At 42.5% G+C, this 26214-nt stretch overlaps 1 protein-coding gene across 1 annotated transcript in view; it reads left to right on the top strand.

The window, feature by feature from the left end:
• The window catches only part of lrfn1 (leucine rich repeat and fibronectin type III domain containing 1), a 148525-nt gene extending 125696 nt beyond the window's left edge, over positions 1–22829 (top strand). The window contains exons 4-5 of the mRNA XM_086126364.1: positions 15172–16561; positions 20477–22829. Of these exons, the coding sequence (XP_085982490.1) occupies positions 15192–16561; positions 20477–21374 (2268 nt within the window). The 5' untranslated portion in view covers positions 15172–15191 and the 3' untranslated portion in view covers positions 21375–22829. The remainder of the gene's footprint in view (positions 1–15171; positions 16562–20476) is intronic.
• Positions 22830–26214: the final 3385 nt, after the last annotated feature.

Here is a 26214-nt window from a genome sequence, read left to right as displayed (position 1 = left end):
AAATGACCCACGGACCGGTACTGGTCTGCAGCCTGGGGTTTGGGCACCCCTGGTATGGAGGTCCAGCCCTCATATTCTATTAGCTTCTGTGCTAACATTATGGGTGGGGGTTATCACATGCAGTACATACATAAGAAGTTTTGTTAGCACTTAGCATATCTTTAGCATTTCACTCGATCTACTGAGCAAATATATTTTAAACTCTGCCCGTCTGGGTTGGCCATACTCGGTTGTAGTTTGACCTTGCAACTGCAGTGAGAGAACAAATGGACAAATGAATGCATTGCTTCATTCTACTTTATGAAAGATAAAATCCACATAGAGTCAATTGAGGGAAAAAAACGACAACAAAAGCAAATGTTTTGTTTTTATATCTATATGGCATGTTAACTACACAACACGGGATCCCTTGAGTATGTCGAAAAAACAAAACAACAACAAAAAACACTTTTCTTATAGCTACTTTATGAAAAGTCAACTAAACATGCCGAAGTAGAGTTAGCCCACAAGCGAAAAAAAATCTCTCTATATATATTCTTTTCAACTACTTTATGAAACGCACTTTAAGGAGCCCTTCAGCCTAAGAAAGTAAAAACTATTCCCTCTTTCGACGACTTTATGAAATGTAGCACCAAGAAAGGGGGGTCCCCCGAGAAAACTAGAATTTATTATTTAGTTCTACTTTCTGAAAAGTTCATCACAAATTCCTTATTACTTCAGTACTTTAAATATAACTCACACATCATAGTCGGGGGAGTTGTAGGAAGTTAAAAAAAAAAAAAACAATTGCATAGCAGCAATGATAGCCAATGAGCAAAAAAAAAAAAAAAAAGGTTCTCAATTATCTCTTACTACTTCATGAAAAGGAATTTACTCATCAAAAGTAGGGGATGTCCTGGCCCAAATGTATCAACAATGACAGTAATAATAACCTAAAGTTCCTTATTTCTACTTTGTGATAACTACATTACACTTTTGGGGAAACAATGACGCAAATCAATTAAACTTTTTTTTTTAAAACTGTGCTCTAAGAATAGTTTAACTTCATATCATAGCAGTAGTGTGAGCACCCGGATTAAAATAAAAATAAAAAATCAAATTGAAAAAAGAACAAGTGATATCTTACTCAGAGTAATACTTTCACTCCACGAACAGTTAATTCCATGTAAGGGAAAGCCCGGGTGGGTGGAATTCCTGCTCTACTTTTAAGAAACTTACTCATTAAAATGGTATGAGGAATACTGAAAAGGGGAAAACAAAAGTTCCTTATGCTTTTTTATTGTACTTTATTGAAGTTGATTTCCCCCGGGGAGTAAAGAAGAAAAACACTTGCCATCGTTGCATTGGGGTGAATCCTATAGCACAATTATTTCTTCCTGAGACTTTCGAAAAAAGCCCTTGAGCACAAAATAATAATGAAACAATTATTCTTTACCGCTACTTAATAACGCGACAACATATATTTTGTCATTATATGACCGCTTTTATTTCTCCCCATCCCTCAGATTTTTTTTTAATGTTGAGAATGCAACAACTTTATGTAAAATTAATTTCATTTGAAATAAAACGGCCATTCATGTCTCATGTGAATCCATTATGTGCTAATGACAAGCCTCATTAGGTTAGTGCACAGAGATGACGCCTAACAATGAAAAAGCATCAGCGCTAAATATAGCAGCATGTCAAAATAACAGGCGACTGAGTGCTTTATCCAAACCAGCAGTGTGAAAGTGTCCCTCCCCATAGTACTTTATCACACCATGTCAGCATCAGACTGAGGAGTCCTGACTTGAGCACGCGTTCAACGTCATTTGTATGTACACAGCAGAAATAGCTCATTAGCTTCTCCTTATGCATCATTGAACATGGCGCACTAGCATGCAAGTAGAACAGTTTTTCTTTCAACTTGTAAGCACATTTAGCAGCTTAACATGTGGCGGCTCTCGTAGAATCAGAAATTTCGAGGTTGGTAAAAACGGCAACAACAAAAATTTAATATATCTTTCAACTTCATTTGATTGTTGTAGTTAGCATTCTTCACAATCGTGTCGGTGTAAGCGTACAATATATATATACAGTATATATATATACTGTACATAGATACTGTATATATATATATACACACGTACAGTATATATACAAAAGACGTGTAGAATGGAAGCAAACAAAAGTGGCTGCGGTTGCGCTATGCATCCACTAGATGGAGCTATGCTAACGGAATACAATAGTTTTATTTATATAGAGCGTTCACAACCCCTGGAGGTGTAACGAAGCACTTTACAGAACATTTAAAATACTACGTCCAATAAATCAGAATATTGATCCATATATAAGGCGTATCGGATTACAAGGTGCACTGTCAGCTTTTGAGAAAATTGGATGCTTTTAGGTGTGCCCTATAGTGCGGAAAATAAGGTGTGTGTGTGTGTGTGTGTGTGTGTGTGTGTGTGTGTGTGTGTGTGTGTGTGTGTGTGTGTGTGCGCGCGTGTGTGTGTGTGTTGGAAAGGAAGCACCTTTTCATCTCGCCTTGGCTCAATGACGTATACCAAGAAAAGTGAAGGAAAGCTGGCATCAGGCACTGCTTGAGAGGATCCGCAGCCAGCAAGGCTGTGGGAGGCCACTATGGACAAAGCGAGGCTTTAACAAGCCAGCTTGAAAGAAAGCAAACAGCAATGAAATATGCAGAAATGACAAACACATTGGAACATGATTTGAAAAAAAAAAATCAAAAAAAATTTTCCACGCTGCTTTTGTCCAGAAATAAAGATGGGAACTGCGCGAAGCTGCGTGTCATTCAGCATGCCTCTGTGTCCTTGATAGCGGCTCCTGCTGTTATCTCTCTCTCTCTCTCTCTCTCTCTCCCTCTGCTTTTTTTTAAAAACTGTCCCACGCCCACCCTGTTTTAAGAGTATGAAATTATTCAGCAATTTCTCTGGAGGTGCCAGTGAGATTTTGCTGCATTGTGCACGTTGCAGGAATGAAATGTCACGATATGATGCTGCTTTTTACTTTGATTTGAAAACTTTACACTTGTAATGTCTTTTTTTTTGTTAGCAATATTTTCCATTTGTTTCCGTCAATACACTCACATAATCCTATTCTAAAAATGTCCCAGATTTCAAAATTTACTTATTTTTTTTAATTTATTTTTATCATTGTTGTTTGTAATACCGAATTTTAAACAGCCAGCCACCTGTACACGTTGCCTTGTAGATCTTAATACCAATGTCAAAACATCATCAAAGGCTAAATCAGTGTAATGAATCTAATAATGTGGTCAATATTACATTTCCAACTACATCCTGTTCAGGTTTTGTGATCGTGACACTTTGAGCCTGGAACATATTTTTCTTATTGCCACGATATACTATGGCTGAATTGTGTTGAACCCAAAACATGGCTAATGATCAACCTTCAAGACTCCATTTTATGTTAAATGTTCGTAGTGTACATGCATTTATATTATATTGAGTCAATTTGCATTATCTAACCTTTGACAGTAAACGACAGTCTCTGTATTCATGATTATTGCACAACTTTAAATGAGAAAAGCTCTCTCACTGTAAACAATTCAACATTGCACAACAGGTCCACTTATCTTTGCGCCATGATGGAAAAGGCTACCAATTCATTAAATTATTATTTTGGCTAAGCCGGGAAGGCAATTTGCGCACAAAAGTGACGCTGCCCGTCTGGAACAACACCATATCCAATCATTCATTTCGCCTTGTATCGTCCTCATGACTCGTGGGGGCTGTGAGAGCAGAATCGGTATCTGCGCCTGTTGCTATGAGACTCCTTTAAATCAGGTTCAGATGCCAGAACGAGCTCATCAGCATGCAAATCGACATTATTCAAGCTTGATTATGGAGGAACACTATGCCGCCGAGAGAGATATTCGGAAATGACTGAGTAGACAGGTGACTTACTCGAATGATCTAACTGTGTAAAATGATCTGAGATCATTCTAATTCATTTATTTCCCATTTGCTGCTTTTAAGCTGTGGTCGCTACTTCATTTTTTTCTCTTTTTTTATTTCTTGTCCTCATTCGGGTTGTGAGTCAGTTTGAGTGCAACCTCTGGGCCGAGAGGTTTGGTCCATTTCCAGACCACCCCTGCAATAATTGACATCTGCAATATAGAAATACCCTATTTAAATACTCTGTAGGAATGTTTTTATGGCATTTAAGGTATTCAAATGCACCTTTAAGACAATACAAGCACATTGAAACAGAGCGCAAGAGGAATGGGTATCACAAAAATATTAGTGCGGCAGCGTAGCCATCTCTCTGTTTGCAGTCAGCAAATCACATTTTTTCCAAACACACATACTTAAATGATCTCACAATATGCATTAATAATTGTGCCCAAAGAGTACATTATAAAATGAACCTGCAGCCGTTGCTTTCTGTAGACATAAAAAGCAGGATTACAGAGGATTTCTGCAAAAACTATGCTGTGCTGCCTGAAATGCAGGATGTTTTCATTGTTCGGTTACATAATCTCAAACTAAAAAGTGTGCCGCCATCTTATGATCTCCAATGGAATTTCACTGAACAACAAATGACTGGCAGAATGAAAGCAAAAATATTGCGGCGTGACAGTATTAACTTTCCAACCCAGAAATTTACTTTTGGGGAAATATTTGGGCAAACAAAAACGTTTTCCCATTGAGCACAATCTATTTTATTGAAAAACAACATTTAGGAGATGTGGTATATGAAGAAACATCCAACTTGTATTTTAATTGTTCTTAGTAAGTCATAAGATCCTCTAACTGGTAGGCTACATTTAATTTCTGCATTTGTTTTAGGACACAGCTTATTAATAAACACAGCAAAAAGGCATCCATACTAGAGTGTGCACAGTGGTTAAATATCTCTCCTCGCGTCTGTGTGGGGTTTGTGTAACTGCTTATCCCTCCCCTCTCTACTCAGCAAAGAAGGAGAGAAACTAAGCGGTTGGCCTCCTGTCATGAACGTCACAGATGCGGCTCATTGATTTCGTGACGGTCTTCATCTCTGCAAGCAGCAGGATGTGCCCTGCTTCGAAGTGCCCTCAAGAAAGAAAAGAACCATCAACGCAGTAAATAGCCCGTGCCTAATATAAACGAGAGTTCAAAGAAAAATGTTATTAACTTACAAAAGAAATTCCATAAAATTCTGGGAACGCGAACCTGGAATCCACGATGGATTGGGTGTTACTATCATATACATACCATATTTTCCGCACTATAAGGCACTTCGGAGTATGAGGCGCACCTTCAATAAATGGCCTAATTGAAAACTATTTGCATATACTGTATAGGGCGCACCGGATTATAAAACGCATAGAATAGAAGCTACAATAGTGGCTGCAGTTGCGTTACGCATCCACTAGATGGAACTATGCTAAAGGTAATACAATACAATACACTATAGCTTTATTTATCTAGAGCTTTCACAACTACAGCTGTAACCAAGCGCTTTACAGAACATTTAAAATACTATTTCCAAGAAATCGGAATATTTATCCATATATAAGGCACATCGCATTATGTGGCGCACTGTCAGCTTTTGAGAAAATCGAATGCCTTTAGGTGTGCCTTATAGTGCGGAAAATACGGTACATACATACCTGTACATACATAGCAGCCTGAATATTATTCTGCTGTTCAACCTTTTGCCATAAGAGTCACTACTTTCCGCTTTCTTGCATCGAAATGATTAATACTGTCAACTCTGGGTTCCTTAATTCTGAGAGTAGGGCATTGAAATGGAAACGAACAGGCTGGCAATTAATTAGGTGCATGTTTATTAAATAACTTCCCTACCTTGTGTCTGAAAAAAGACGTAATTACCAAAGTCACCAAGGTTTAAGTGTCTCATTGATAGATTTCAATGCAAATGAGGGGCGCGTCTTTCATATTGGTGTAATTATAAAATGCAAATGCACCGCCCAGTTTACGTTATCCCATCTCTCCCCCTCCACCTTTTAAGGAGAAATGACTCGGTGCTGGCATTGTTCCCGTGCCTGGGGGTCCGCTGAAGAGGACGAAGCGAAGCTGTCAATAATTAGGCCTCTATCCTGACAGGGGGTCACACCAGGCCGGAGCACAGTTCAATATCCGCGCCGTCTAATTGCTGTTTATGCTGACAATGTCACATCCCAGCGAGGATCCTAACTGTTATGTTTGTCTGCAGGAAGCTATATTATTCCTCTCTAAAGTTCTCAATGTCACATTCCCAACTGTGGGTGATCTTGAAGTATTCAGCAATATTGAAAATGTTCATGTTGCCTAAGTCCGTAATAATAGGCAGCCATGAATCAGTTTAACTCTGAGTTACTGAAATTCTCCCAACTTCGTGACCGAGTGATTTTGTCTATTTTCGTTGAGCAGGGTTGCGGTTATCATTAATAACTGCCGAGAAGAGCAAAAACATTAACAGCGTGAAACATGGCCAAGCGCTAGCTCCGGCCTTCCTGTGTTGAGTTTGCGTGTTCTCCCCGTGCTTGCGTGGGTTTTCTCCGGGTCCTCCGGTTTCCTCCCACATTCCAAAAACATGCGTGGCATGCTGATTGAATGTTGTAAATTGTCCTTAGGCCTGAGTGTGAGCATGGATGGTTGTTCGTCTGTGTGTGCCCTGCGATTGGCTGGCAACCGGTTCAGGGTGTCCCCCGCCTACTGCCCAAAGACGGCTGGGATAGGCTCCAGCACCCCCCCCCCCCCCCGCGACCCTAGTGAGGATCAAGCGGTTTGGAAAATGACTGATTGAATGAAAAAAAAAATGTTGATGCATGTAACACTTACAAAAATAAAGACATGCATTACAGGCAGGGCATTTGACTGCTTTTCAATACCTTCTTCTTTAGTATGTTTCTATTTTATAACAGAGAGAAAAATAGGTACAATTCAGATGATTTGGGGGGAGGTGCAGGGGTGAGTGTTTTGAATGTCATTATCTTTGTCTTGTGTTGGAATATTTAAAAAAAAAAAAAAAAAACCAAGGCTGACTTTTGTGGATTTTAATCGAGCTTATATCGGCTGATTAAATGAGCTGGGCCTGAGTTATCTTTATTTTATTTCATGTTTGTTGTATAATGTGCCCATGCAGGCCCTGGACTTTTGATTTTGATGGCATGTCGCATATTGTATTTCAGTTGTTTATGTTGTTGCGCCGTGCAAATGATGCCACTGTCTGTGAAAGATTTTAAAGCTGTTGCATCCCTTCATTATTGAATATCTCATGCGATGTTGAAGATGAAATCCGCAGCATTAGATGCATGTGCACAGCTGGGCAAACATCTTCTTGGAGAAAGATTCACTGTTGATTCCGTGGCATTGTGAATATGCATTTCCACTCTTGTCCTGTGTCATATATTTCATAATACAGCAGTACACATTTGTGACCGAACTAGGCCCAGCTGTTTGGTTGTATTTATTTATTTATTTTTACATTCCAGAGGAAACCTTGTCAGCCTTATTGGACACCCTGATTGATGTCCTCCCGTTTTTGGCATTCTCTGAATTGCTAGCTTTTGAAGTGCTGTTCAATTTGATGACTCGTCCGCTACCCGCGCCTCTATCTTCTTCCTCGCTTCTCTTTTTTTTTTTTTTCTTTTTAATGTGTGTGTTAATCACAAAAAACACTGATCACAAGACGCCCAGGCGTGTGTTACCTGACACAGAACGCGTGTTTGCTGCCAACGTCTTTTAAGAGCACAAACACTTCCTAGCGGCATCTCAGCCAAGCGGGTTGATAAAAACAGCGGATATACACACACAGGTACAGTTATTTTATGTTCTTTATTCCCACTTTCTGGGCACTTAGTGCCTCCCTACAAAAGGGCATGTTTGCATGTGCATGCATGTGTAGGTGGCCACGTTGGAGAGTGATCAGACGTGTAGGCTTGGTGCAGAATTCTAGCTGCATGCATGCATAATGAGTGCACTCTAGAGCACATGTGTCAAAGTCAAGGCCCGGGGGCCAGATCTGTCCCGCCACATCATTTTATGTGGCCCACGAAAGCAAATCAAGCATGTCAAGTTCCATGATGCTTGCTCAAATCTGAACCAAAATTTCAAATTGTCATATGTAATCTACAATAACAGTCATTATTTTTGACTTCTGATTTCAAAACTACTTATCCATCAATTTGTTGTATGCTGTGTATGTAATCTGTGGAGGTGATTAAACATTTATATGGTTTCCCAAAATTCATAACGGCCCTCCAAGGGAAACCGTAACTACAATGTGGCCTGCGACAAAAATGAGTTTGACACCCCTGCGTCTAGAGTGTGCAGTGCAATCAATTACTCCCATAGGATGTAATGGAAATGGAACAAATCTGTTACTGTCAAACTGTCACCAGCATAAAACGTTACAGGCGAGGCAATGTACCATTTATACAGAACATGCATACCATGAAACAACTGTTGATGTAAAACAAAAAAGTGAAAACACTCAATCAGTTAGCATTTGGTATGCGCTTGGTGACTTAAAGTGTCTTTTAAGTGTCTTCATATTATCACCTATAATAATTAGCAAGACATTGTAAAGAGGTGTGCCATTACAGAAAAGTAATAACTGCACCAACCGCTAACATGATAAGCCATTTTAGTGAATGACTCTTACTTATATTGGTTTTGCGCAAAGTAAAACTGATATTATCTAGACATGTCACAGACAATAAGTCACTTGCTGGTGTTGCATCGCTGGCTGCACATATCTCATCCTCATAGCTCATCTCCCTGGCACAATGAATACATATTTAAGGTGACTTCAAATCACGCGATGAAGTCTCAATTTCCTCCTTTGCAATTACTGATATAGCAAAGTCCTTTTTAAAAAAAAAAGTAGTAGCCAGAATCCTAAAATGAGCACCTTGCACTAATAATGTCGCGTGTAAACATGCTTCATTAAAGTAACGATGGCTCAAAGTGGCGTCACTCTAAGTAATCCAACCTTCTGTGAGCAAACAGCAGCAGCAGCAGATGTCGGCGGAGGCTCTGTGGATTTGGTGTGCGTGTTTGTTGGCTTTGGGGTGCACATCTTTACACTTCTGTGAGAAGATCACGCACACCTTTAAGGCTTTCACGCATATTTTGGAGCATGTTTACACGCCAGGTTGGTTGGAAAATGCTTTCAGCAGACGGTGCGGATGTGGCTGAAGGCAAATCTATTTGTACAACTGCACCTTAAAGTATGAACTCCCCCAAAGTTGTACCAGGTGGAGTTTTGGAGTTTTCTCAGCCAGTTTATCACGGAGCTTTTCATGAACAGAAGACTATAATTTGGATCTTCTTTGATTGATGCCATGCATTTGAGTCCATCTGTGCTGTCTGACAAGAAGGAGCACGGATTAAAGTTACATTAGCTTGTGTTTAACTGCCATATGGTGGTTACCTGCAAACAAAAGGGAGGTATCACTCTACCTTTTGTGTGTTTTACACTTCTACATTCTTGGTTGGTTTCATCCTGCAGAAGCACCTTGAGAAGTATTGTATGATGGCGGTGAACTCAACTCGACTGATATAACAATAAGCAACACTGACAGATAGTGAACAACGCTTTTTGTGGCAAAATTCCATCTTTTGTAACATTACAACATGTGGCACTGAATGGAAATGTAGACTGCTGCGTTTGCTTCTTACGCTGGCAGCTACCTGTGGATGACTGAATAGAAGCATTGCCTCTATTTAACCATGATTAGCACTGTTTCTGTTTTATTTCTGTAGGTTTTTGCTTGAAATAACTTTTACTGAATAAAAGATGAAGATTTGGACCTTCTGGGACTGGTGTGTTTTACTAGAGATCTTTCTGCTTGGCTCTCGACGAAGGCGGACGCTTCTGCTCTGCTCCCTGCCCCCCCCCACCTTTTTTTTCCCCCTGCTCGCCACTTAGTCTTCTTGTGCTGTCTTTTTGTCCAACTTTTTCCCTAGCCTCCTACCGTGTTTTCATCCGAAGAACTAACCATGGAATTAGTTGGCTGGTCTCTCGATGTAATTGACAAAACATTTTCGACGGAAAGAGCGGGCAGTGGGGAGCCTGCTTGCCCTCCGGAGACACTTGCTGCCGGATACGCCCTGGATCCATGGAGAAAGTGGAGACCGGTGTGCCTGACAGTACTGTCCGTGGAGGACGTGGAAGACATCTACATTATTGGCCTTTTGATAACGGGTATGCTGCTGTTTGGTGTTGGCAGCTTGCTGTTCTATCGCAAAATTCAACCGACAGGAGCAGCTCTATTGGAAGTGAAGAAGCTGCCGGTCACTCTGGATGGCTTGGCGCGAATGTCCAACACTCAGACTCAAGCGGTGACTGAGCTCAACCGCAATATTGTTGCGGTTTGGAGTGACTCCGCGCGATCGATAATACCATGGAGACGTTGGAATTTTCGCTTCGAAAAGGAATTGAGGATTGTCTGATCGGGGCCAGTGAGAGATACAGACCAAGGACTCAAGGCTGTCTGGAATTGTTGGCGGCCGTCTCTCCAAAACAAACAACGCTATCTGGCCTTTTCCCTGGATGGATATACGCATGGAGTCTAGGGCCCCCCACCACCAACCCCCCTCCTTCTCGGCCATGGACTGATAAGCCGGGACTCTCTTCATGATGAGCAGACCTCGACGAAGCAGCTATGACCTGTACACGCATACACATACACAACTGGACAACCACACGCGCATACACATCCTTATTATCACCGTCTTCATCGCTCCGATTCTTTTTCCCCCGTGACGTGGTTCGATGATGCGGAGCGCAACGGTGACCGTGCGGCTGGTCATCGTCAGCCGCGTCGCGGTTACCCTACCCTACCCCCCCTCCCCCCTTCCCATTCATCCCCCCCCCCTTATACATGTTATGTCTTGTGACTTGTTGTAACTGTCTAATGCTTATTCATGTGCTAGGGTCTTTTTTATCCTGGACTTAAATTATCCTCGGAAGAGGATAGTTCGAGCGTGGGTTTTTTTCCCTCTCCCTACCCAGCGTTTTTCCTTTCTGAATTCTGATTGTAATTTCCCCATTGCGGGACAAATAAAGGTTATCTTATCTTATCTTATCTTAGAGTCCATCTGTTTGACAAAAAAAAAAAGTATGGCGTGAAGGAGTAGAATGCTGCATTAGCTTCTCATGCTAGCAGCTACCTATGGATGTCAAAGCAGAAGTGTTGCTTCTTTTAAGCAATGTTTGATATTCCGACTGATATTATTTTAGTAGGTGTCTATTTCCACTTGGCTTGAGAGGTGCCTCACAATTGAAGATTTGGATGTCCTGTGTCTAGAACAATGGATTAGTTTAGCTTCTCACTCTAGCCTACCGGGGGACTACTGAGCAGAGTTCATATTTCTATTAAACTGTACTTTTATTTGTATAGGTTACTACTACCTCTTTGCTCGACAAACCTCTTGGGCACTATGACTAACTTTTACCGAATAAAACACAAAGATTGGAATTTTCTGTGGAACTCCAAGTGGAGATGTCAAGTTAGATTTTACCTGTGGAGGCTTGGGTGGTGCTTCTGTTAAAACCCGGTTTGATGCTCTTATTTGAATTGTTGTTACTTCCCATTGGCTTGCTCAGACTATTCGCTGGTGTAATTCTGTTTTTTGTCAACAAGACTATATTTTGGATCTTTTGTGCATACGAGTCTGTTTGACAAGAAGTGAAGACATAGACAGGTATGTTAGCTTTTCGCACTGGTTGTTACCTATGGATGACTTAGGCAATGTTCCACATTGTTAGTTTAGTAGGTTTTTTACATTTTGTTTTTGCTCCTATCCCTGTTGAAAAACATTGATATTCTGTACCTGCAAAGTCTCCCATCTGCTTCACTTTACCCCCTTACATTAAGATGTAAGCTCAGCATCATCCTAATTGAATTCAAAGACCTACGTTCGACACCATGAGTTGCCTTAGCAACAATTGCTACCCCTGCCCCACAACTCCCCAATCTCCCAGTCACTACCCCCTAAATAAAATTGTGAAAGATCAATAGAATATCCTCAGCAATGTGGCAGAAAACACTCAGGCACAGATGCTGCTCAGGAGAAAGTGCAAGCTTTGTGAATGCTAACACAGCTCTGCTAGATCAGGCCCGACGCCGCGCATAAACAAGAGTCTGCAGGAATTTTCATACCAACCAAGTCTAGCCTTAGTTACTAATTTAGGGAATTTGGGAAAATTATTTCCGACAACATCAGTGCTTTGCTTCATTAATAAGCTCTCTTGGGGATTGGGAATGTTCTCACGGCATGTGTGTGTGTGCGTTTGTGTTTTTGCATGCACAATTGATTTGACCTCTGAAACAGTTTGACTGACAATAGAAAGTAGATGCAGCAGTAAATCAATTAATGTGAGTACGTTTTCCAAGCTATAGGTGCTTTTTCTTAGCAATATCGTTTCGCTTGAAGATTGCACAGTGTGACAAAAACTGCATTCTCAATATTTTCATTGGATTAGTCTTCTAGGATCAAACTGTATCTGTACAGGCAATGTTTGAAGTAAAAATTTTATTCGCGAGTGTCAGACTAAGTCAACTCCTGTAATTATCGACATGTAAAAACTTCACGTGAAATCACGCCCTCCTTTTTTTCCAATGGAAATAACGGAAACAGTGCCAAATAATGAGGAATTGAAATTACATTCTCAATGTTTTCCACTGGAAGTAAAAAGCCATAAAATGTGTCTGCTATTGGGTCTAATATAGGCTATCATCAAATCTATTTTAATTGCACAGGCTATGTTTAAGGTACCTTTCTTAACTGTCATACAATTGGAAAATATGACAAAAAAAAAAATTTAAAAGATACTAACCACTGTTGTAGTCTAACAAATAATAAAATACTGTACTGAATCTTACCTTTAAAAGTATGTCCTAATGTTTGAGTCCTAATGTGAGCGTACCGTATTTTCACGGCCATAAGGCGCACTTAAAAGTCTTAATTTTTTTCCAAAATGAACGGCGTGCGTAATAATGCTGAAATTTTTTCCAAAATGAACGGGGCGCGTAATAATGCTGGTCGCCCTGTGTATGCATCGTGTTCCGAAATCTGTGAATGCTGTTGTGTGACTTCGATGAGGGGTCCTGCAAGGCGGACATAATCGAGGACAGCCTGCGCACGGTAAAGTGGAAAGGGTGGGCGTGAAAGAGGAGGCTAAATTCGCAGCCCCTGTAATTGCATTGTGCAAAATAACATCCCAAAAATGGGACTGATGAAGAGAGACGCTTACGAAGCCCCGTTTATGCTGCAAACAATCAGTTACGCGGAGGACGTTTTATGAAACAGCGCCATCTATCCATCCGGGCAAAGATGACCGTGACTCAGCAACACCTGGTGGATTACAAGGAAAAGCTGCCCATCGTCCGCTCCACCTGCAGTAAAATGTAACATTAAATAATGATGTTTTTTTGGAGATTGTAATCCTTTATTCTGCCGCTCTGAAGTGGGGTGGGAGCGATGGCGAACACAGCTTTACTCAGACTGGGAGGCAGCGCCGGGCTGGGCGAGTTCCGCCACAATTTGTGAATGGAGTGTGGATGCTTGGGCTAACGTGTCTCCTTGCACTGTTCTTCGTGCTTTCGCCAAAAGCTGGCGTTAATTCTGAGGAGCCGCACGGCAACGAGACTGAGTCTGACAATGATGCGAGGGAACCTGATGTGTTTCATGGTGAACTTGCCCAGCTGTTCATTTCAGATACAGAAGATTAGGTCTTCAATGGAATTGAGGATGAGGATTGATCAAAAAATAACATGAGTACTTCACGAAAGTACAACCAAATTCAGTTTTGCTCCCGCTGTCTTTTTAAAAACATAAGATAAGATATACTTTATTTGTCCCACACTGGGGAAATTTACAGTCTACAGCAGCAAAATTGGGGGGGTAGAAAGAAGAAAAACAAAGTGTTAGCATTCACAAAAATAAATGTTTCAGTTTCATATGCTAGCAAAAACATGCTAGCGTGTATGCATGCTACTATATTTTTACAATGCCTGCATCAAATAATACAATGCGACTTGTGTATGTGTTAAATACAGAAATAGCCCCCGTGGACTGACACTACGCCTTTTAATCCGGTGCGCCGGTAAATTAGTCATGACAGATTGTCAATGGCTTTTGACATCTTGCTTTTTAATTGACATGTTGGATTTTCACTTACAGGTAATGAAAAAGGGGTAGCTGGGAACACGCTAAGGTCCTCTCCTTGTTCCGCAAATGGAAAGTCACTTTTCATTGCTTCATTTGATTGAAGCTAACACGCTCTCCTTTAGGCGTTTGCCGGCAAGACGGATGCCAAGGCTGGCCGAGAGCGGCTGGAAACAACATCCGTTTGCCACGGGGCCTCTTGTCTCCCACCTTAGATCACATTTTCCACCTGTCACCACAGGCGGGTTTTCTCTGAGACGAAAATCAATAGTTCTAAATAGAAATCGGAGCATCTCCAGCTTCCTCAAAAGAAAAAAAAGAGTCAAAGTCGAGAGTAAAAGCATCCATCAGAGGCAGTCCAAAACATTACCAGGCTTTTTGTCCGCATTTGCACAATTGTTTTAACCCCTAACCGTAAGTCTTGGCTAACCAGATCTGCACAATTCTGCTAACCAAAACACAAAACCTTTGTCACCCAACTCTCACCGTAATCTCAACCCCACCCTAAATTTTTGTTTACTAGAATTTCACAGAGTTTTAACTCAATCTCTTATCCCGCACCCTTTGTTGACTAGATTGTCCAAACCCTAAACATCGACACCTAATCTATGTCATATTGCGATCCCATTTTGTGGGTTTTCTCCAGTGCCTTAGTGTTTGAAAAGGTCATACAGATTTCTTGTCTAGCAACGTTTATTTCTTCACGCTGCTGTGGCCTGAAGAGGGAAAAAAATGTTTTATGAAGAAAATGTATATGCTGACTGAGGGACATGTGCTTTGTGATCATTTTGTAAATCATATGCTTCAAGCACAAAAGCATGCTTATTTGCCTGAAAAGTCTCCACAGATATGGTTTCTGATGGTATCGCCGCGGTCTTTCATCTTAGTAAGTGTCATTATTTCAGAAAAGCCCATTCCATCTCGCATTGATAACTTGCTTTTACCTTGGATAGGCATTGGGGTTTTACAGCAGCAGGCTCTCATAAAAGGTATTCACGCTGTTTATTCATCCCATTTTGATCGCCTCTTTCTGTGTGTTCAGGAACAGGAACGCGATTGAGAATGGAGAGGCTGATCCTGTGTGTGCTGCTGTGTGGTGCCCTGGTGAAGGGCAATAGTTGTCCTGGCCGCTGCATCTGCCAGCACCTGTCGCCCACCCTGACGCTCCTCTGCGCCAAGACGGGCCTCCTTTTCGTGCCGCCCACCATCGACCGCAAAACAGTAGAGCTGCGGCTCACCGACAACTTCATCACCGTCATCCGCAGGAAGGACTTCTTCAACATGACCAACCTGGTGCACCTCACCTTGTCGCGCAACACCATTAGTCAGATTACTCCCCAGGCCTTCTTAGGCCTCCGCTCGCTGCGTGCGCTGCACATGGACGGAAACCGCCTGAGTGCAATCAGAAGCGACCATTTCAGCGGCCTGAACAACCTACGACACCTCATCCTCGGGAACAACCAGATCCACCAAGTAGCGGCCACGTCCTTTGACGAGTTTGTTTCCACCATCGAGGACCTGGATCTGTCCAACAACAACCTGCGCACCCTGCCTTGGGAAGCCATAGCCCGGATGACGAACATCAACACGCTCACCCTGGACCACAACCTGATCGACCACATCGAAGCGGGCACCTTTACCCTGCTCACCAAGCTGGTTCGCCTGGATATGACATCCAACCGGCTGCAGAAGCTGCCGCCCGACAGCCTGTTCCAGCACGCCCAGGTGCTGTCAGACACAAAGGGTTCCAGCTCATCCACTCTGGCCGTCAGCTTCGGGGGGAACCCGCTTCACTGCAACTGCGAGCTGCTGTGGCTCCGCCGGCTGACCCGCGAAGATGATTTGGAAACTTGCGCCTCGCCGGAACACCTCACGGACAAGTATTTCTGGTCCATACAAGAGGAAGAGTTCATCTGCGAACCACCACTGATTACCAAACACCTTGCCACCAAGCCCCACGTGATGGAAGGGCAGGGGCTCACCCTGAAGTGCAAGGCGGTTGGCGATCCCGACCCAGAGATCCACTGGCGTTCGCCCGATGGCAAGCTGGTGCACAACAACTCCCGCACCATTCTGTATGAAAACGGCACCCTTGATATTCTCATCACCACCCTGAAGGACAGCGGGGCGTTCAACTGCGTGGCCTCCAACGCGGCGGGCATCGCCACTGCCGCCGTGGAGGTCAACATGATCCCCCTGCCGTTGTTCGTTAACAACACAGGCCACATGCGCGAAGACCCAGGCCTGTCTGATATCACCACCTCATCCAAGTCGGGCAATGACACAAAGCACAAGCAGGGCAGGAGGGTCCTGGTCACCGAGGTGACTTCGTCATCGGCCGTAATCCGATGGCCATCCGAGCGTCACATCCCCGGCACCAGAATGTACCAGGTCCAGTACAACACCACTGTTGACGACACACTGGTGTACAGGTTAGTCGAAGGACGATCGAGACATGTGTTGTGTGACAAATCTCAGTAGAGCCAATAATTAAGTGAACTGTGGTGCAACTGGCCATCACGATGGTTTCAAAACAACATTCCGCATTGTCATGAATATTTTTGGAATACTGTAATTCATTCCAGAATTCAGATTGTTGGGGATCATGGCGACAACCATTCTTAACGAAATGAGCTGAATGGCATATTGAGGCGATGGACACGAAACATTTGGAGGTGACAATCTGCTGGGAACTAGCTACTTTGCTCAATGGCTCAAGTATTTCTTCTTCTGCCACGTGACAAACGTGGCAGAAGAAGAAATGCTCACTGACTCTGGTACTAGCTGATTTTTGTTTGATCGTTTTATATTCATGGCCTAGTTTTACTTCCAAATATTTATGGAATTATAACATTGCTTCTGCATAAGCCCAGGTTAGTGTTGGACCATGACATGTTTTGACGTGCGTACAAATTCAGGTTATGACATCGCATTAGGAACCGAACTCTCATAAACTGAGACAACCAATACCCTTTGGTCAAAAGTGACAAGCATATGGTAGGTAACCAGTCAGTCAGCTTCTCAGGGAAAAGCTTGCACACAAAGCTAACATAGCAGTCAACAGCTTTCCCTGAGCGCCACTTCCTGACTGACAGCACAAAGAGATGGCCGAACATGCACCACACCCATCACAGATTATCCAAAATATTTTTTTTTTCAGAAAAAGATCAGCCTGAGAGTCCTTTCAAGCGAAGAATTGAACAAAAACAGGAAGAACAAACCTACCCAAATTATAACAGTAACAGCGCTGAACAACACTAAACAGTCCAAAGGCGTAACGAATCAAGTACTTGGCTGACTAAAATTTGGTCAATCAACACTTGACAGAACTAAGGTATCACTTGACAAACAATTTGTTTACAAAAGTACAAGTTTTGAATGAGAAGTCTACTGTACTGAAATGACATGACTTGTGACATGACAATATTTCGTTTGGGATTTTCTACATTTACTTTACAGTTGACCTTTAACTCATTCACTCCCAAAGACGTTTTTAAACGTCTTTTCAGACTTGGTCCAGAATTGGCTGGTACTGAATTTAACAGAAGCACTCACCTCCAACTTTCACGACCTTGAACCACTGAACAAAAGTACCCGATTGCCCCCAAAGTCTTGCGAGAACTTCGAGTGGCGTTTTTTCTCTAAGCAACCTTTCAAAAAGTCCAGACAGAAGCTGGCTGACGTGTATTCTTTTGAGGTCTCCATTTGGCCCGCAGCACCGCACAACAGGAGTAAAGGGCCTTCTTCCAGCATCATTACACCACAATAAATAACAACAGCACATTTCACGATGCGCACTCGGCCAAACAGCAATCGCCATCATTAATTTGCTGCAAAGTGTGATTACTTGCGGTCGGCTAATTAAAGGCTTGGTTGCAGCGGCATGCCATTCACTGATTGGGGGTGGGCAAATAAGCAAATACTTCTTTACTACTAAAAGTTTTTAAAGTTTAGGAAGTAAAATCGGATTTTATCATGATTGTTATTTGATTATTATCACTGTTATGTATGCAAGCCGCCAGATTATAAAGTGGGGCAACATTATAATGTGGTGCAGGTCTTTTTTAGGGGTTGTTCATAGTTTAATGTGTAATGGATCCTTTCGGGTCTTTTGTAATGCTAATGACGACCCTTATGAATAATTAACATGTTCACTGAATAAGGGAATTTTGAAAACATGAAAATAGCAGTCAATAAAAGGAAACACTCCAATAACGTAGTTCATTTAACTCGGATAAATGTGCTTTTCTGATGCCTGGAATACATGAATGTGCATATATTTACATACATTTGCATATTGGACATACATTTCCATTTATGTACTGTATTATTAAACGCCTACATTGAGAACACATTATATTATATTATATTATATTATATTATATTATATTATATTATATTAGGGCGGCCCGGTAGTCCAGTGGTTAGCACGTCGGCTTCACAGTGCAGAGGTACCGGGTTCGATTCCAGCTCCGGCCTCCCTGTGTGGAGTTTGCATGTTCTCCCCGGGCCTGCGGAGGTTTTCTCCGGGTGCTCCGGTTTCCTCCCACATTCCAAAAACATGCATGTCAGGCTGATTGGATGCTCTAAATTGTCCCTAGGTGTGAGTGTGGGCGTGGATGGTTGTTCGTCTCTCTGTGTGCCCTGCGATTGGCTGGCAACTGATTCAGGGTGTCCCCCGCCTACTGCCCGGAGATGGCTGGGATAGGCTCCAGCACCCCCCGCGACCCTAGTGAGGATCAAGCGGTTCGGAAAATGGATGGATGGATGGATATATTATATTATTACTTTGTTTCATTGGCAAAATACTGATGCATAAAAAGAGCAACAGCAGAAGGGCTTATTAGTCTTTTAAATATACTGTAAGCTGCGCTCTGATTCACGATGTGACACACAAACAGAATCAAGGATACTGGCATCTCTTCCAGGGTTCATCTATTCATTCCGTGCATTAATAAAGCATCTGCCGTTGAGCTTTATTATCGGGCATAATCAGTCGCATAATTTTCTGAGCCTATTTAAAGCCTTGGTGTTTTGTTTTGAGAGACTATGGAGTATCACATATAGATGACAAGCATCTACAAAGTAACTCCAACATAAGGGAGAGATTTCTATTTGCTATGTGAATGCTCCTTTAACACCCAGCCTTTGAGGGGTACAACCTGGACTGGTCAACAATCACTCACAAGGCACATGGAGACAAACACCAGTTTATCCTCACATTCATCACGATGCACAATTTAGGCTCGTGGAAGTCTCAAATTGAATCACACATGCGGCCAAAACTCAGAGGCTACATTTGATCGTAGGCTGAAGGCGATTTAAAAAAAAAAAAGAAAAGAAAAGAAAAATTAACAATTGCAACTTGAAATAGACAGGATACAATGTCTGTCCAAATTGAATCAACATAAATTTTAAATAACATATGTTGTTCTCGACATTTTTTTTTTTTTGGGCCAAATTGCAAATGTGACCCCCCCCTCCCCCCTAAAAAAAACCCTGAAATATAGTATGTGGGTGCGGGGCTCCGGCCTTCATGTGTGGAGTTTGCATATTCTCCCCGGGCCTGCGTGGGTTTTCTCCAGGGAATCGGGTTTACAGCCCACGTTCCAAAAACATGTGTGGCAGGTTAATTTGTAAATTTCCCCAGTGTGGGACAAATAAAGGATATCTTATCTTATCTTAATGGAACACTCTCAATTGTCCCTAAGTGTGAGTATGAGCACGAATGCTTGTTCGTCGAAACAAGTAAAAATGTTCATTTTGTCCAAAACTTTAGTGCCTGCTTTTTGAAAACCACACACACACACACACGTGAAGAGATCCTTTTCTCACATAGATACATGAGTGGGGAAGTCCTTTGAATTGACTTAATTTGAACATGTACATAGGTCACAAATAATAAAATGTTAAACAAACATATTTTTGTGTGCGTAGATGCACAGTGGGACTTTGATTTGTTTCAGTTATTTTCTTCTTCATTTTTACTGCTGCTTAGCGGTGGTTCCTTAGTCGCCACAGTTGTTTGCTGCCTTAGCTTGGAACCAAGGAACTAGGATGAGCAGTGACTCGAGCTCGGACTTGCACCCGAAATCTGCTTTCGCTATTCGTGTTCACATTAATATGCGAGTACCGAATGAAATGGAACTGGAGACTTACTGTACTTCAAAAATGCTTCATAGTCGAGCAGATGAAAAATCCAATTTGGTCAAAACGTTCAATGGAATGACCTTATGTTGCACTTCATATTTTCGCCGAGCGCATGTGCACCTTGTCTCCCAAAATAGTGCCCTGGTTAGGCGCGTTATTCCTGCCAGGAATAACACGGTATTTCTTCCATCTTGCAGGATGATCCCGCCCACCAACAAAGACTTCCTGATCAACGACCTGGCAGCCGGGCGCGAGTACGACTTGTGCGTGCTGGCCGTGTACGACGACGGCGTCACGTCGCTGACGGCCACGCGCGTGGTGGGTTGCATCCAATTCCACACGGCCAGCGAGGTCAGCCAATGCCGCTTCATGCACAGCCAATTCCTGGGAGGCACCATGATCATAATCATCGGCGGCATCATCGTGGCGTCCGTCCTGGTCTTCATTGTCATCCTCATGATCCGCTACAAGGCCTACGTCGGGCCAGAGGATGCCAAGGACAAGACGGATCCCGGCGTTCGCTCGCAGGCCAACGGCAGCCACCAGCGGCTACAGCACTCGCCCTCTGGTCAGGCTTCAGACGAGGACCAGCGCGACGGGCCCAAGGAGTGCATGGCGCTGGTTCTAAAGGTGGACCATGAGACAAGAGAGGACACCAGAGCCTTAGTTGCTGTGGGGGCGCCCTCTGCCGTTCCGGATGTGGAACTGCCTCCGCCGACCAAGCGAAGGACGAGCCTGCCGCCGGAGGACACGCAGATGGACACCCAGACAGACAGTACCCTGACGGGCTCCGCTATGTCGCTGTGCCTGATGGGCGCTAATGCCAGCTCTGCCGAGGTGCCGCGCTTCGTGGACAAGAAGGGCGTCCTGGCCAAGGCGGGGTTCCTGGTGCCCAATGAGCTGGCGCGAACTCGGCACAGGTTCTCCTTCGACGGAGGAGACTACTCCATATTTCAGAGCCACAGTTACCCGCGGCGGGCCAAGACGAGGTGGCACCGCTCCACCAACCAGCTGGACGCCGAGTCGTCGTCGCCCCTGGCCAACCGCCGGGTGACATTCAGCAGCACTGAGTGGATGCTGGAAAGCACCGTGTGAGCGGACACGCCGCTGAACAGACAGACAAAAAAAGAAAAGAAAAACGACATCAACCCTTCACCCGCAACCGCACACGCCAGAGAGGTTTGTCAGTGATCCCGTGCATCATTTGTTCTTTCTGTTTTCAGTTGGCAATTGAAAATCCCCCAAAAAAGAACGGGACTCGCGACTGTCATTTGTTTTTTTTGTTAATCAAGCACACAGGTGGCAAAACCACCCGTCAGGGTACATTTTAGATTCTTCCCGACATTTCGGCCGAAGAGCCTAAATGTTTGGGAGTCGAGTGGATCAGGGATAAGAAGCCCGAGCCACACGCCTCATTCATCAACAAACAGTGCAGCTCAGCTTTTTTTTTTTTTTTTACTTGTGCAGTACAACTTGCAGTTGTTCCCTGACTAGATGGAGCCAAATCAAGAAGTGCCATGACATAGCATAACAATTGCCAGTATTTAAATTCTAACTATTGCACTCGTCTGCACTGAGTTTGTCTTTTCTAAAAAGACAATGTTTGAGCTGTTGAACTTCCCTTTTTTCATGTCGTTGAAGCTGTTCGTTTTTTCACAAAAGATAAGCAAGGGTATCGTTTGCATTCGTTTCCTTACTGTACCGGATGTAGGGCTGCAACAAATAATTATTTCACTTACTGACTTTTTAATTCACTGTAATAACTGTGGACAACCATCATGAGAATGTGAAAACATTGCAGTAAAAAAGAAAAAAAATCAATAGTCACTATTTCCTTTTTGAATTCCAATTGCCAATTGAAAACGGAAAGAAGGAAGGATACGCAGATCGTCAGACCAAGTTGTTTCTTTAATGCAGCAGTGCCTTAATTCTCACAAACGGAACAAAAAAAAAGATGAAAAGTATGAATGGAGGATGCTGCTCGGCGTCGTTGGAAAAAAAAAACACCTCTCTGTTATTTCTTTCACGAATTGTTCGTTTATGACTGTCCGTGTGAGGTTTGTATGTGTTTCTTCTTTCATTGTTCAAAAAAAGCGGGGGGAAAGAAGCGCAACTTTCAAATGAACAGCAAAAAAAAAAAAAAAAAAAAAAAAAAGACTTGTGCACAGAAGACACGAAGATACAAGGACATGTATCAACACCGCAGTAATAATTTAAACGGATCAGCAACAGAAAAGCCGTATTTTACACCTTTCTTACCAGTGAAGGGATTCCTCCTCGCTTCTCATGGGACTGGATGGCGTGAAACAGCTCCAGATGTGACTGGATATTATGAACACTATCTGGCTGGTCTAGATCGAAAAAGATGACAGATGACTACAAAACCGCAAAAGATGACCTATATAAGTATATTCAAACATTTGATGTATGTGTACTAACTATGTAAAATAAGGAAGTCATAATGTCACGTGACTTTTTACAAAAGCATTTGGGTGTTGGCTGCAAGTTTTTACATTAAAAACCTGTGTCATCACATCTCTATATGTCAAATATGGGTCGGTGTGTCCGTTTTTTGTTTTTTTTAGGTTCATGGAGCATACATGAATCTGTGTGTCAACTATGGATTCGTTGGTCAAAACAGTTGTTAAACGTGAAACGTCTCTCCTTAAAATTTTAATGAGAGACGTTGATTTAAAAATTCCATTCGATTTTTGAGATATTTTCATTATTGTTTTGTTTTATTTGACCGCAGTACGGATTTTACCGTGCGTTGTAATTTATATCTAGGATGTTTGAGGGGGGAAAAAAATCACCTGTTGCTGAACCTAACCCTAAATATATTATGATATGACATGATTATTATTGATAAAAATTGATGGGCTGGATTTTTTTTAAAAGGGCAGATTCTGAATCGGCACCAAATACAGATCAAAAAAGGTTTACTTGCATTTCTGATGTAGAAAAAAATTCCACACTTGTTGGTCAGCACAGATCTTAAATATGAAGCATGGTTCAATGGTTCAATATGTGTTATACACGGGCTCGTGTGTCAAACCTGGGTCAATGAGTCAAACATCCTTCCATGTGTCATGCATAGGTGTGTTGGTCAAACAACTGGTTCGTGTGTCAAATGTGTGTCAATGGGCCAGTGTGCCAAAAATGGGTCCTTGTTTCAAACGTGGGTTTCTATGTTAAAAATGGGTCCATAGTTCAAACATGGGTCATTTGTGTCAAAAATTGCATCCTTATGTCAAACATGGGCCAATGTGCCAATTTCAGAAATGTCCATCTGTGATTCAAATATGGGGCCGTGTGTTAAACACAGCTTTGTGGGTCAATGGAATCCAAAAGGATCTCAAATACGGATCCGTGTACGTCACCAGGTGTTTTATTTGTATTTTTTTTTGTTGTATTTTTCACGCATCAAATTGAGCGTATGAATATTTAATCTAGCGCCATCTATTTCTAAGGATGGCACTTGTGTGTGAAGAGCTGCAGAGTTGACCACACAGGCGAGGAAGAGGAGGAAGCGGAGAGAGGGTTTTGGAAGACAGGGAACGTAACTGGATGTAAGTGGAGGAGCCAGATGGGACTAACAAGATGCAATGGGTGTTTGCTACCTCTAGTGGGACAAAGCTGTGTCTGTATGTATACATAGCTAGCTAGCTAGTTAGCTAGCTTGGTAGGTAGATAAATACAGACAGACAGTAACACACACACACGTAATGTATTTGTGGGTGCTACGTCACAGATTTTCATTTTTCACTGGGTTCTGAAACCTTCAATAATTTTATTTCATTAATTTTATTACGGTTGTTTGTCTATGTGTGCGCCGCGATTGGCTGGCAAAGAGTTCAGGGTGTCCCCCGCCTGCTGCCAGAAGATAGCTGGGATAGGCTCCACCATGCCCTGTGTGAGGATAAATGGATTAGAAAATGGATGGATAATTGTATTACTTTCATTTCATTACTATGCTCATAATCCCTCAAGAGAAAAGTTTAGTTTCAAAGGAAATCCTAAATCAAAAGACCAAGACACCTCCACACGAAAACCCAACAATCCTAATCTGGATTGGCAACAAACTGCACCCGTAGACTGTATCGTTGGTGTTTTTGTAACAGATAAATGAATGGAATTGTCGGCTATCGCAATCCTAATCAAAATGGAACGTCAGTAAGGCTTTAAGAATCCCACAAATTGAATGGGTTCTACCATGACTCATATGCCCCCCTTGCATAATCCTGACAAACGATCATAAAACAAAAATAAATCCTCCGAGTGATTATCTTTTTCTTTAGAAAGCCTTAATACTTGATTCAACTCTTGTATTGGATCCAACTGGCCTGTGTGTTGATGCACCTAATCAAGTGTTCGGTGAGCATATTGTTTGCTGAGCATTTGTGCATGCACGTGTGCGTCAATACACCGTTGACTGTTTGTCATGTCGGTGAGATAATTCTGTCGGTCGCTATCTGCGGCCATTATTCATTCAAAGCAGCGTGGAAATGTGCTTAGCCAGGAGGAGGGTGCCGCTTTACGGGGCAAAGCTAGCCAGCCCAATAAAGAGGCGACTTTGTGAGTCGTCAGCACTTTTTCCTGCTTCTAAGGTTGCACAAAATGCGCCTTGAACCAGTGAGGTTGCTGAGGAGTTTGTTCAATTTTTAATGTGTGATAATGTCGGACGAGTCAAATCTGAGCCGCTGAGAAGATGCATTAAAGCGCATTTGTTTACCTCCGGTTTGGAGTTAACGTTCTGTTTGGTTAGGTTTATCTAACACACTGAGATGAGGTGAACCAGACATTCATAAAGTGCAATTAATACTCTGTTGTTCTATGAATCATTTGGATGTGGAACCTATGTCAAAAATGAGAAAATAGTATAGGTATTAGTTTAGTTTTTTGTGACTTGCTTAAAAATGACTTTAAATCAAGATTTGTCAATATGAAAAAAATATATTTTACAGCTGAGGAGTGTTTGTGTAAAGCCTGATCCACATTGGGATTTGTTTGACCTTGATGGAGGTCATCCTCGTCTTTCATCGCAACACATTGCGCAAAGTCTCAAGTCAATCCATTTTTGTTTATCTCCAAGAGACTTCAACGCACTTTGTTGCGCTTTTGTTAAATGCCTCCTTTTAACCTTGCCCCTGCCTGTCAATACACATTTGAATTTTGTTCCACCTTCTCCGCTCAGCACAGCCCTACTCTCATCTGTTTGGAGAGAATATTTTAGCCTTTTGGCCCACTCACTTTTCTTCTCTTGTACTTTTAACACTTTTTTTTCTCCCCTCCAGCAGCCTGGCAAGTGATTGACTTCAAGTAGCCAGACTCCTCTCGCCCACGTCTCCTGACCACAGTGATGCATTCTGCGAGGTGAAGGACGGGGAGGGAAGGAGTGACCCATGGCGGATTGCGTGAGAATATGCACTCAATTACGCCGTTTATGAGAGTGGCAAATGTTCAATTTGTAGGTTCACGGCTGATAATGGCGTCATTTAGTCTAATTTCTGAGACATTAAGCAAAAGTGCATCGCGGGAACAGTCGGCCCGTGCAGAGTACAGCAATACAACTGTGTGAGTGTTCTTGAACAAGCGGTTCTCTACATTTGTTCCTCTTGATGGGGGTGGGAGAACCGATGGCCACTGAAAAAGAAGGTACGGAACAGGCTCATCGACAATGGCATCCTATGCATTTATGTTCGACTTCACTCCAATCCTAATTAGGCCATCATGTTGACTTGTTGCGAATGAAATTAGTCCGTCGCCTCAATCAGGGTTTCTGCAGGTATCAGCAAATGTAATTGAATGATTTTTATTCAGTTTTTAAAACAAGTTAAAAACAGATGTAATCCACACATCCTACCACATACACACGCACGCACGCATACATGCAAGACTTCCATACATACTGTACATACATACATAGATATGGCTG

Source organism: Hippocampus guttulatus, chromosome 12 (genome assembly GCF_054856545.1).
Source record: "Hippocampus guttulatus isolate MCC_2025c chromosome 12, RoL_Hgut_1.0, whole genome shotgun sequence".
Classification (NCBI taxonomy): Eukaryota; Metazoa; Chordata; class Actinopteri; order Syngnathiformes; family Syngnathidae; genus Hippocampus; species Hippocampus guttulatus.
This window is presented reverse-complemented; position numbering and strand designations above follow the sequence as displayed.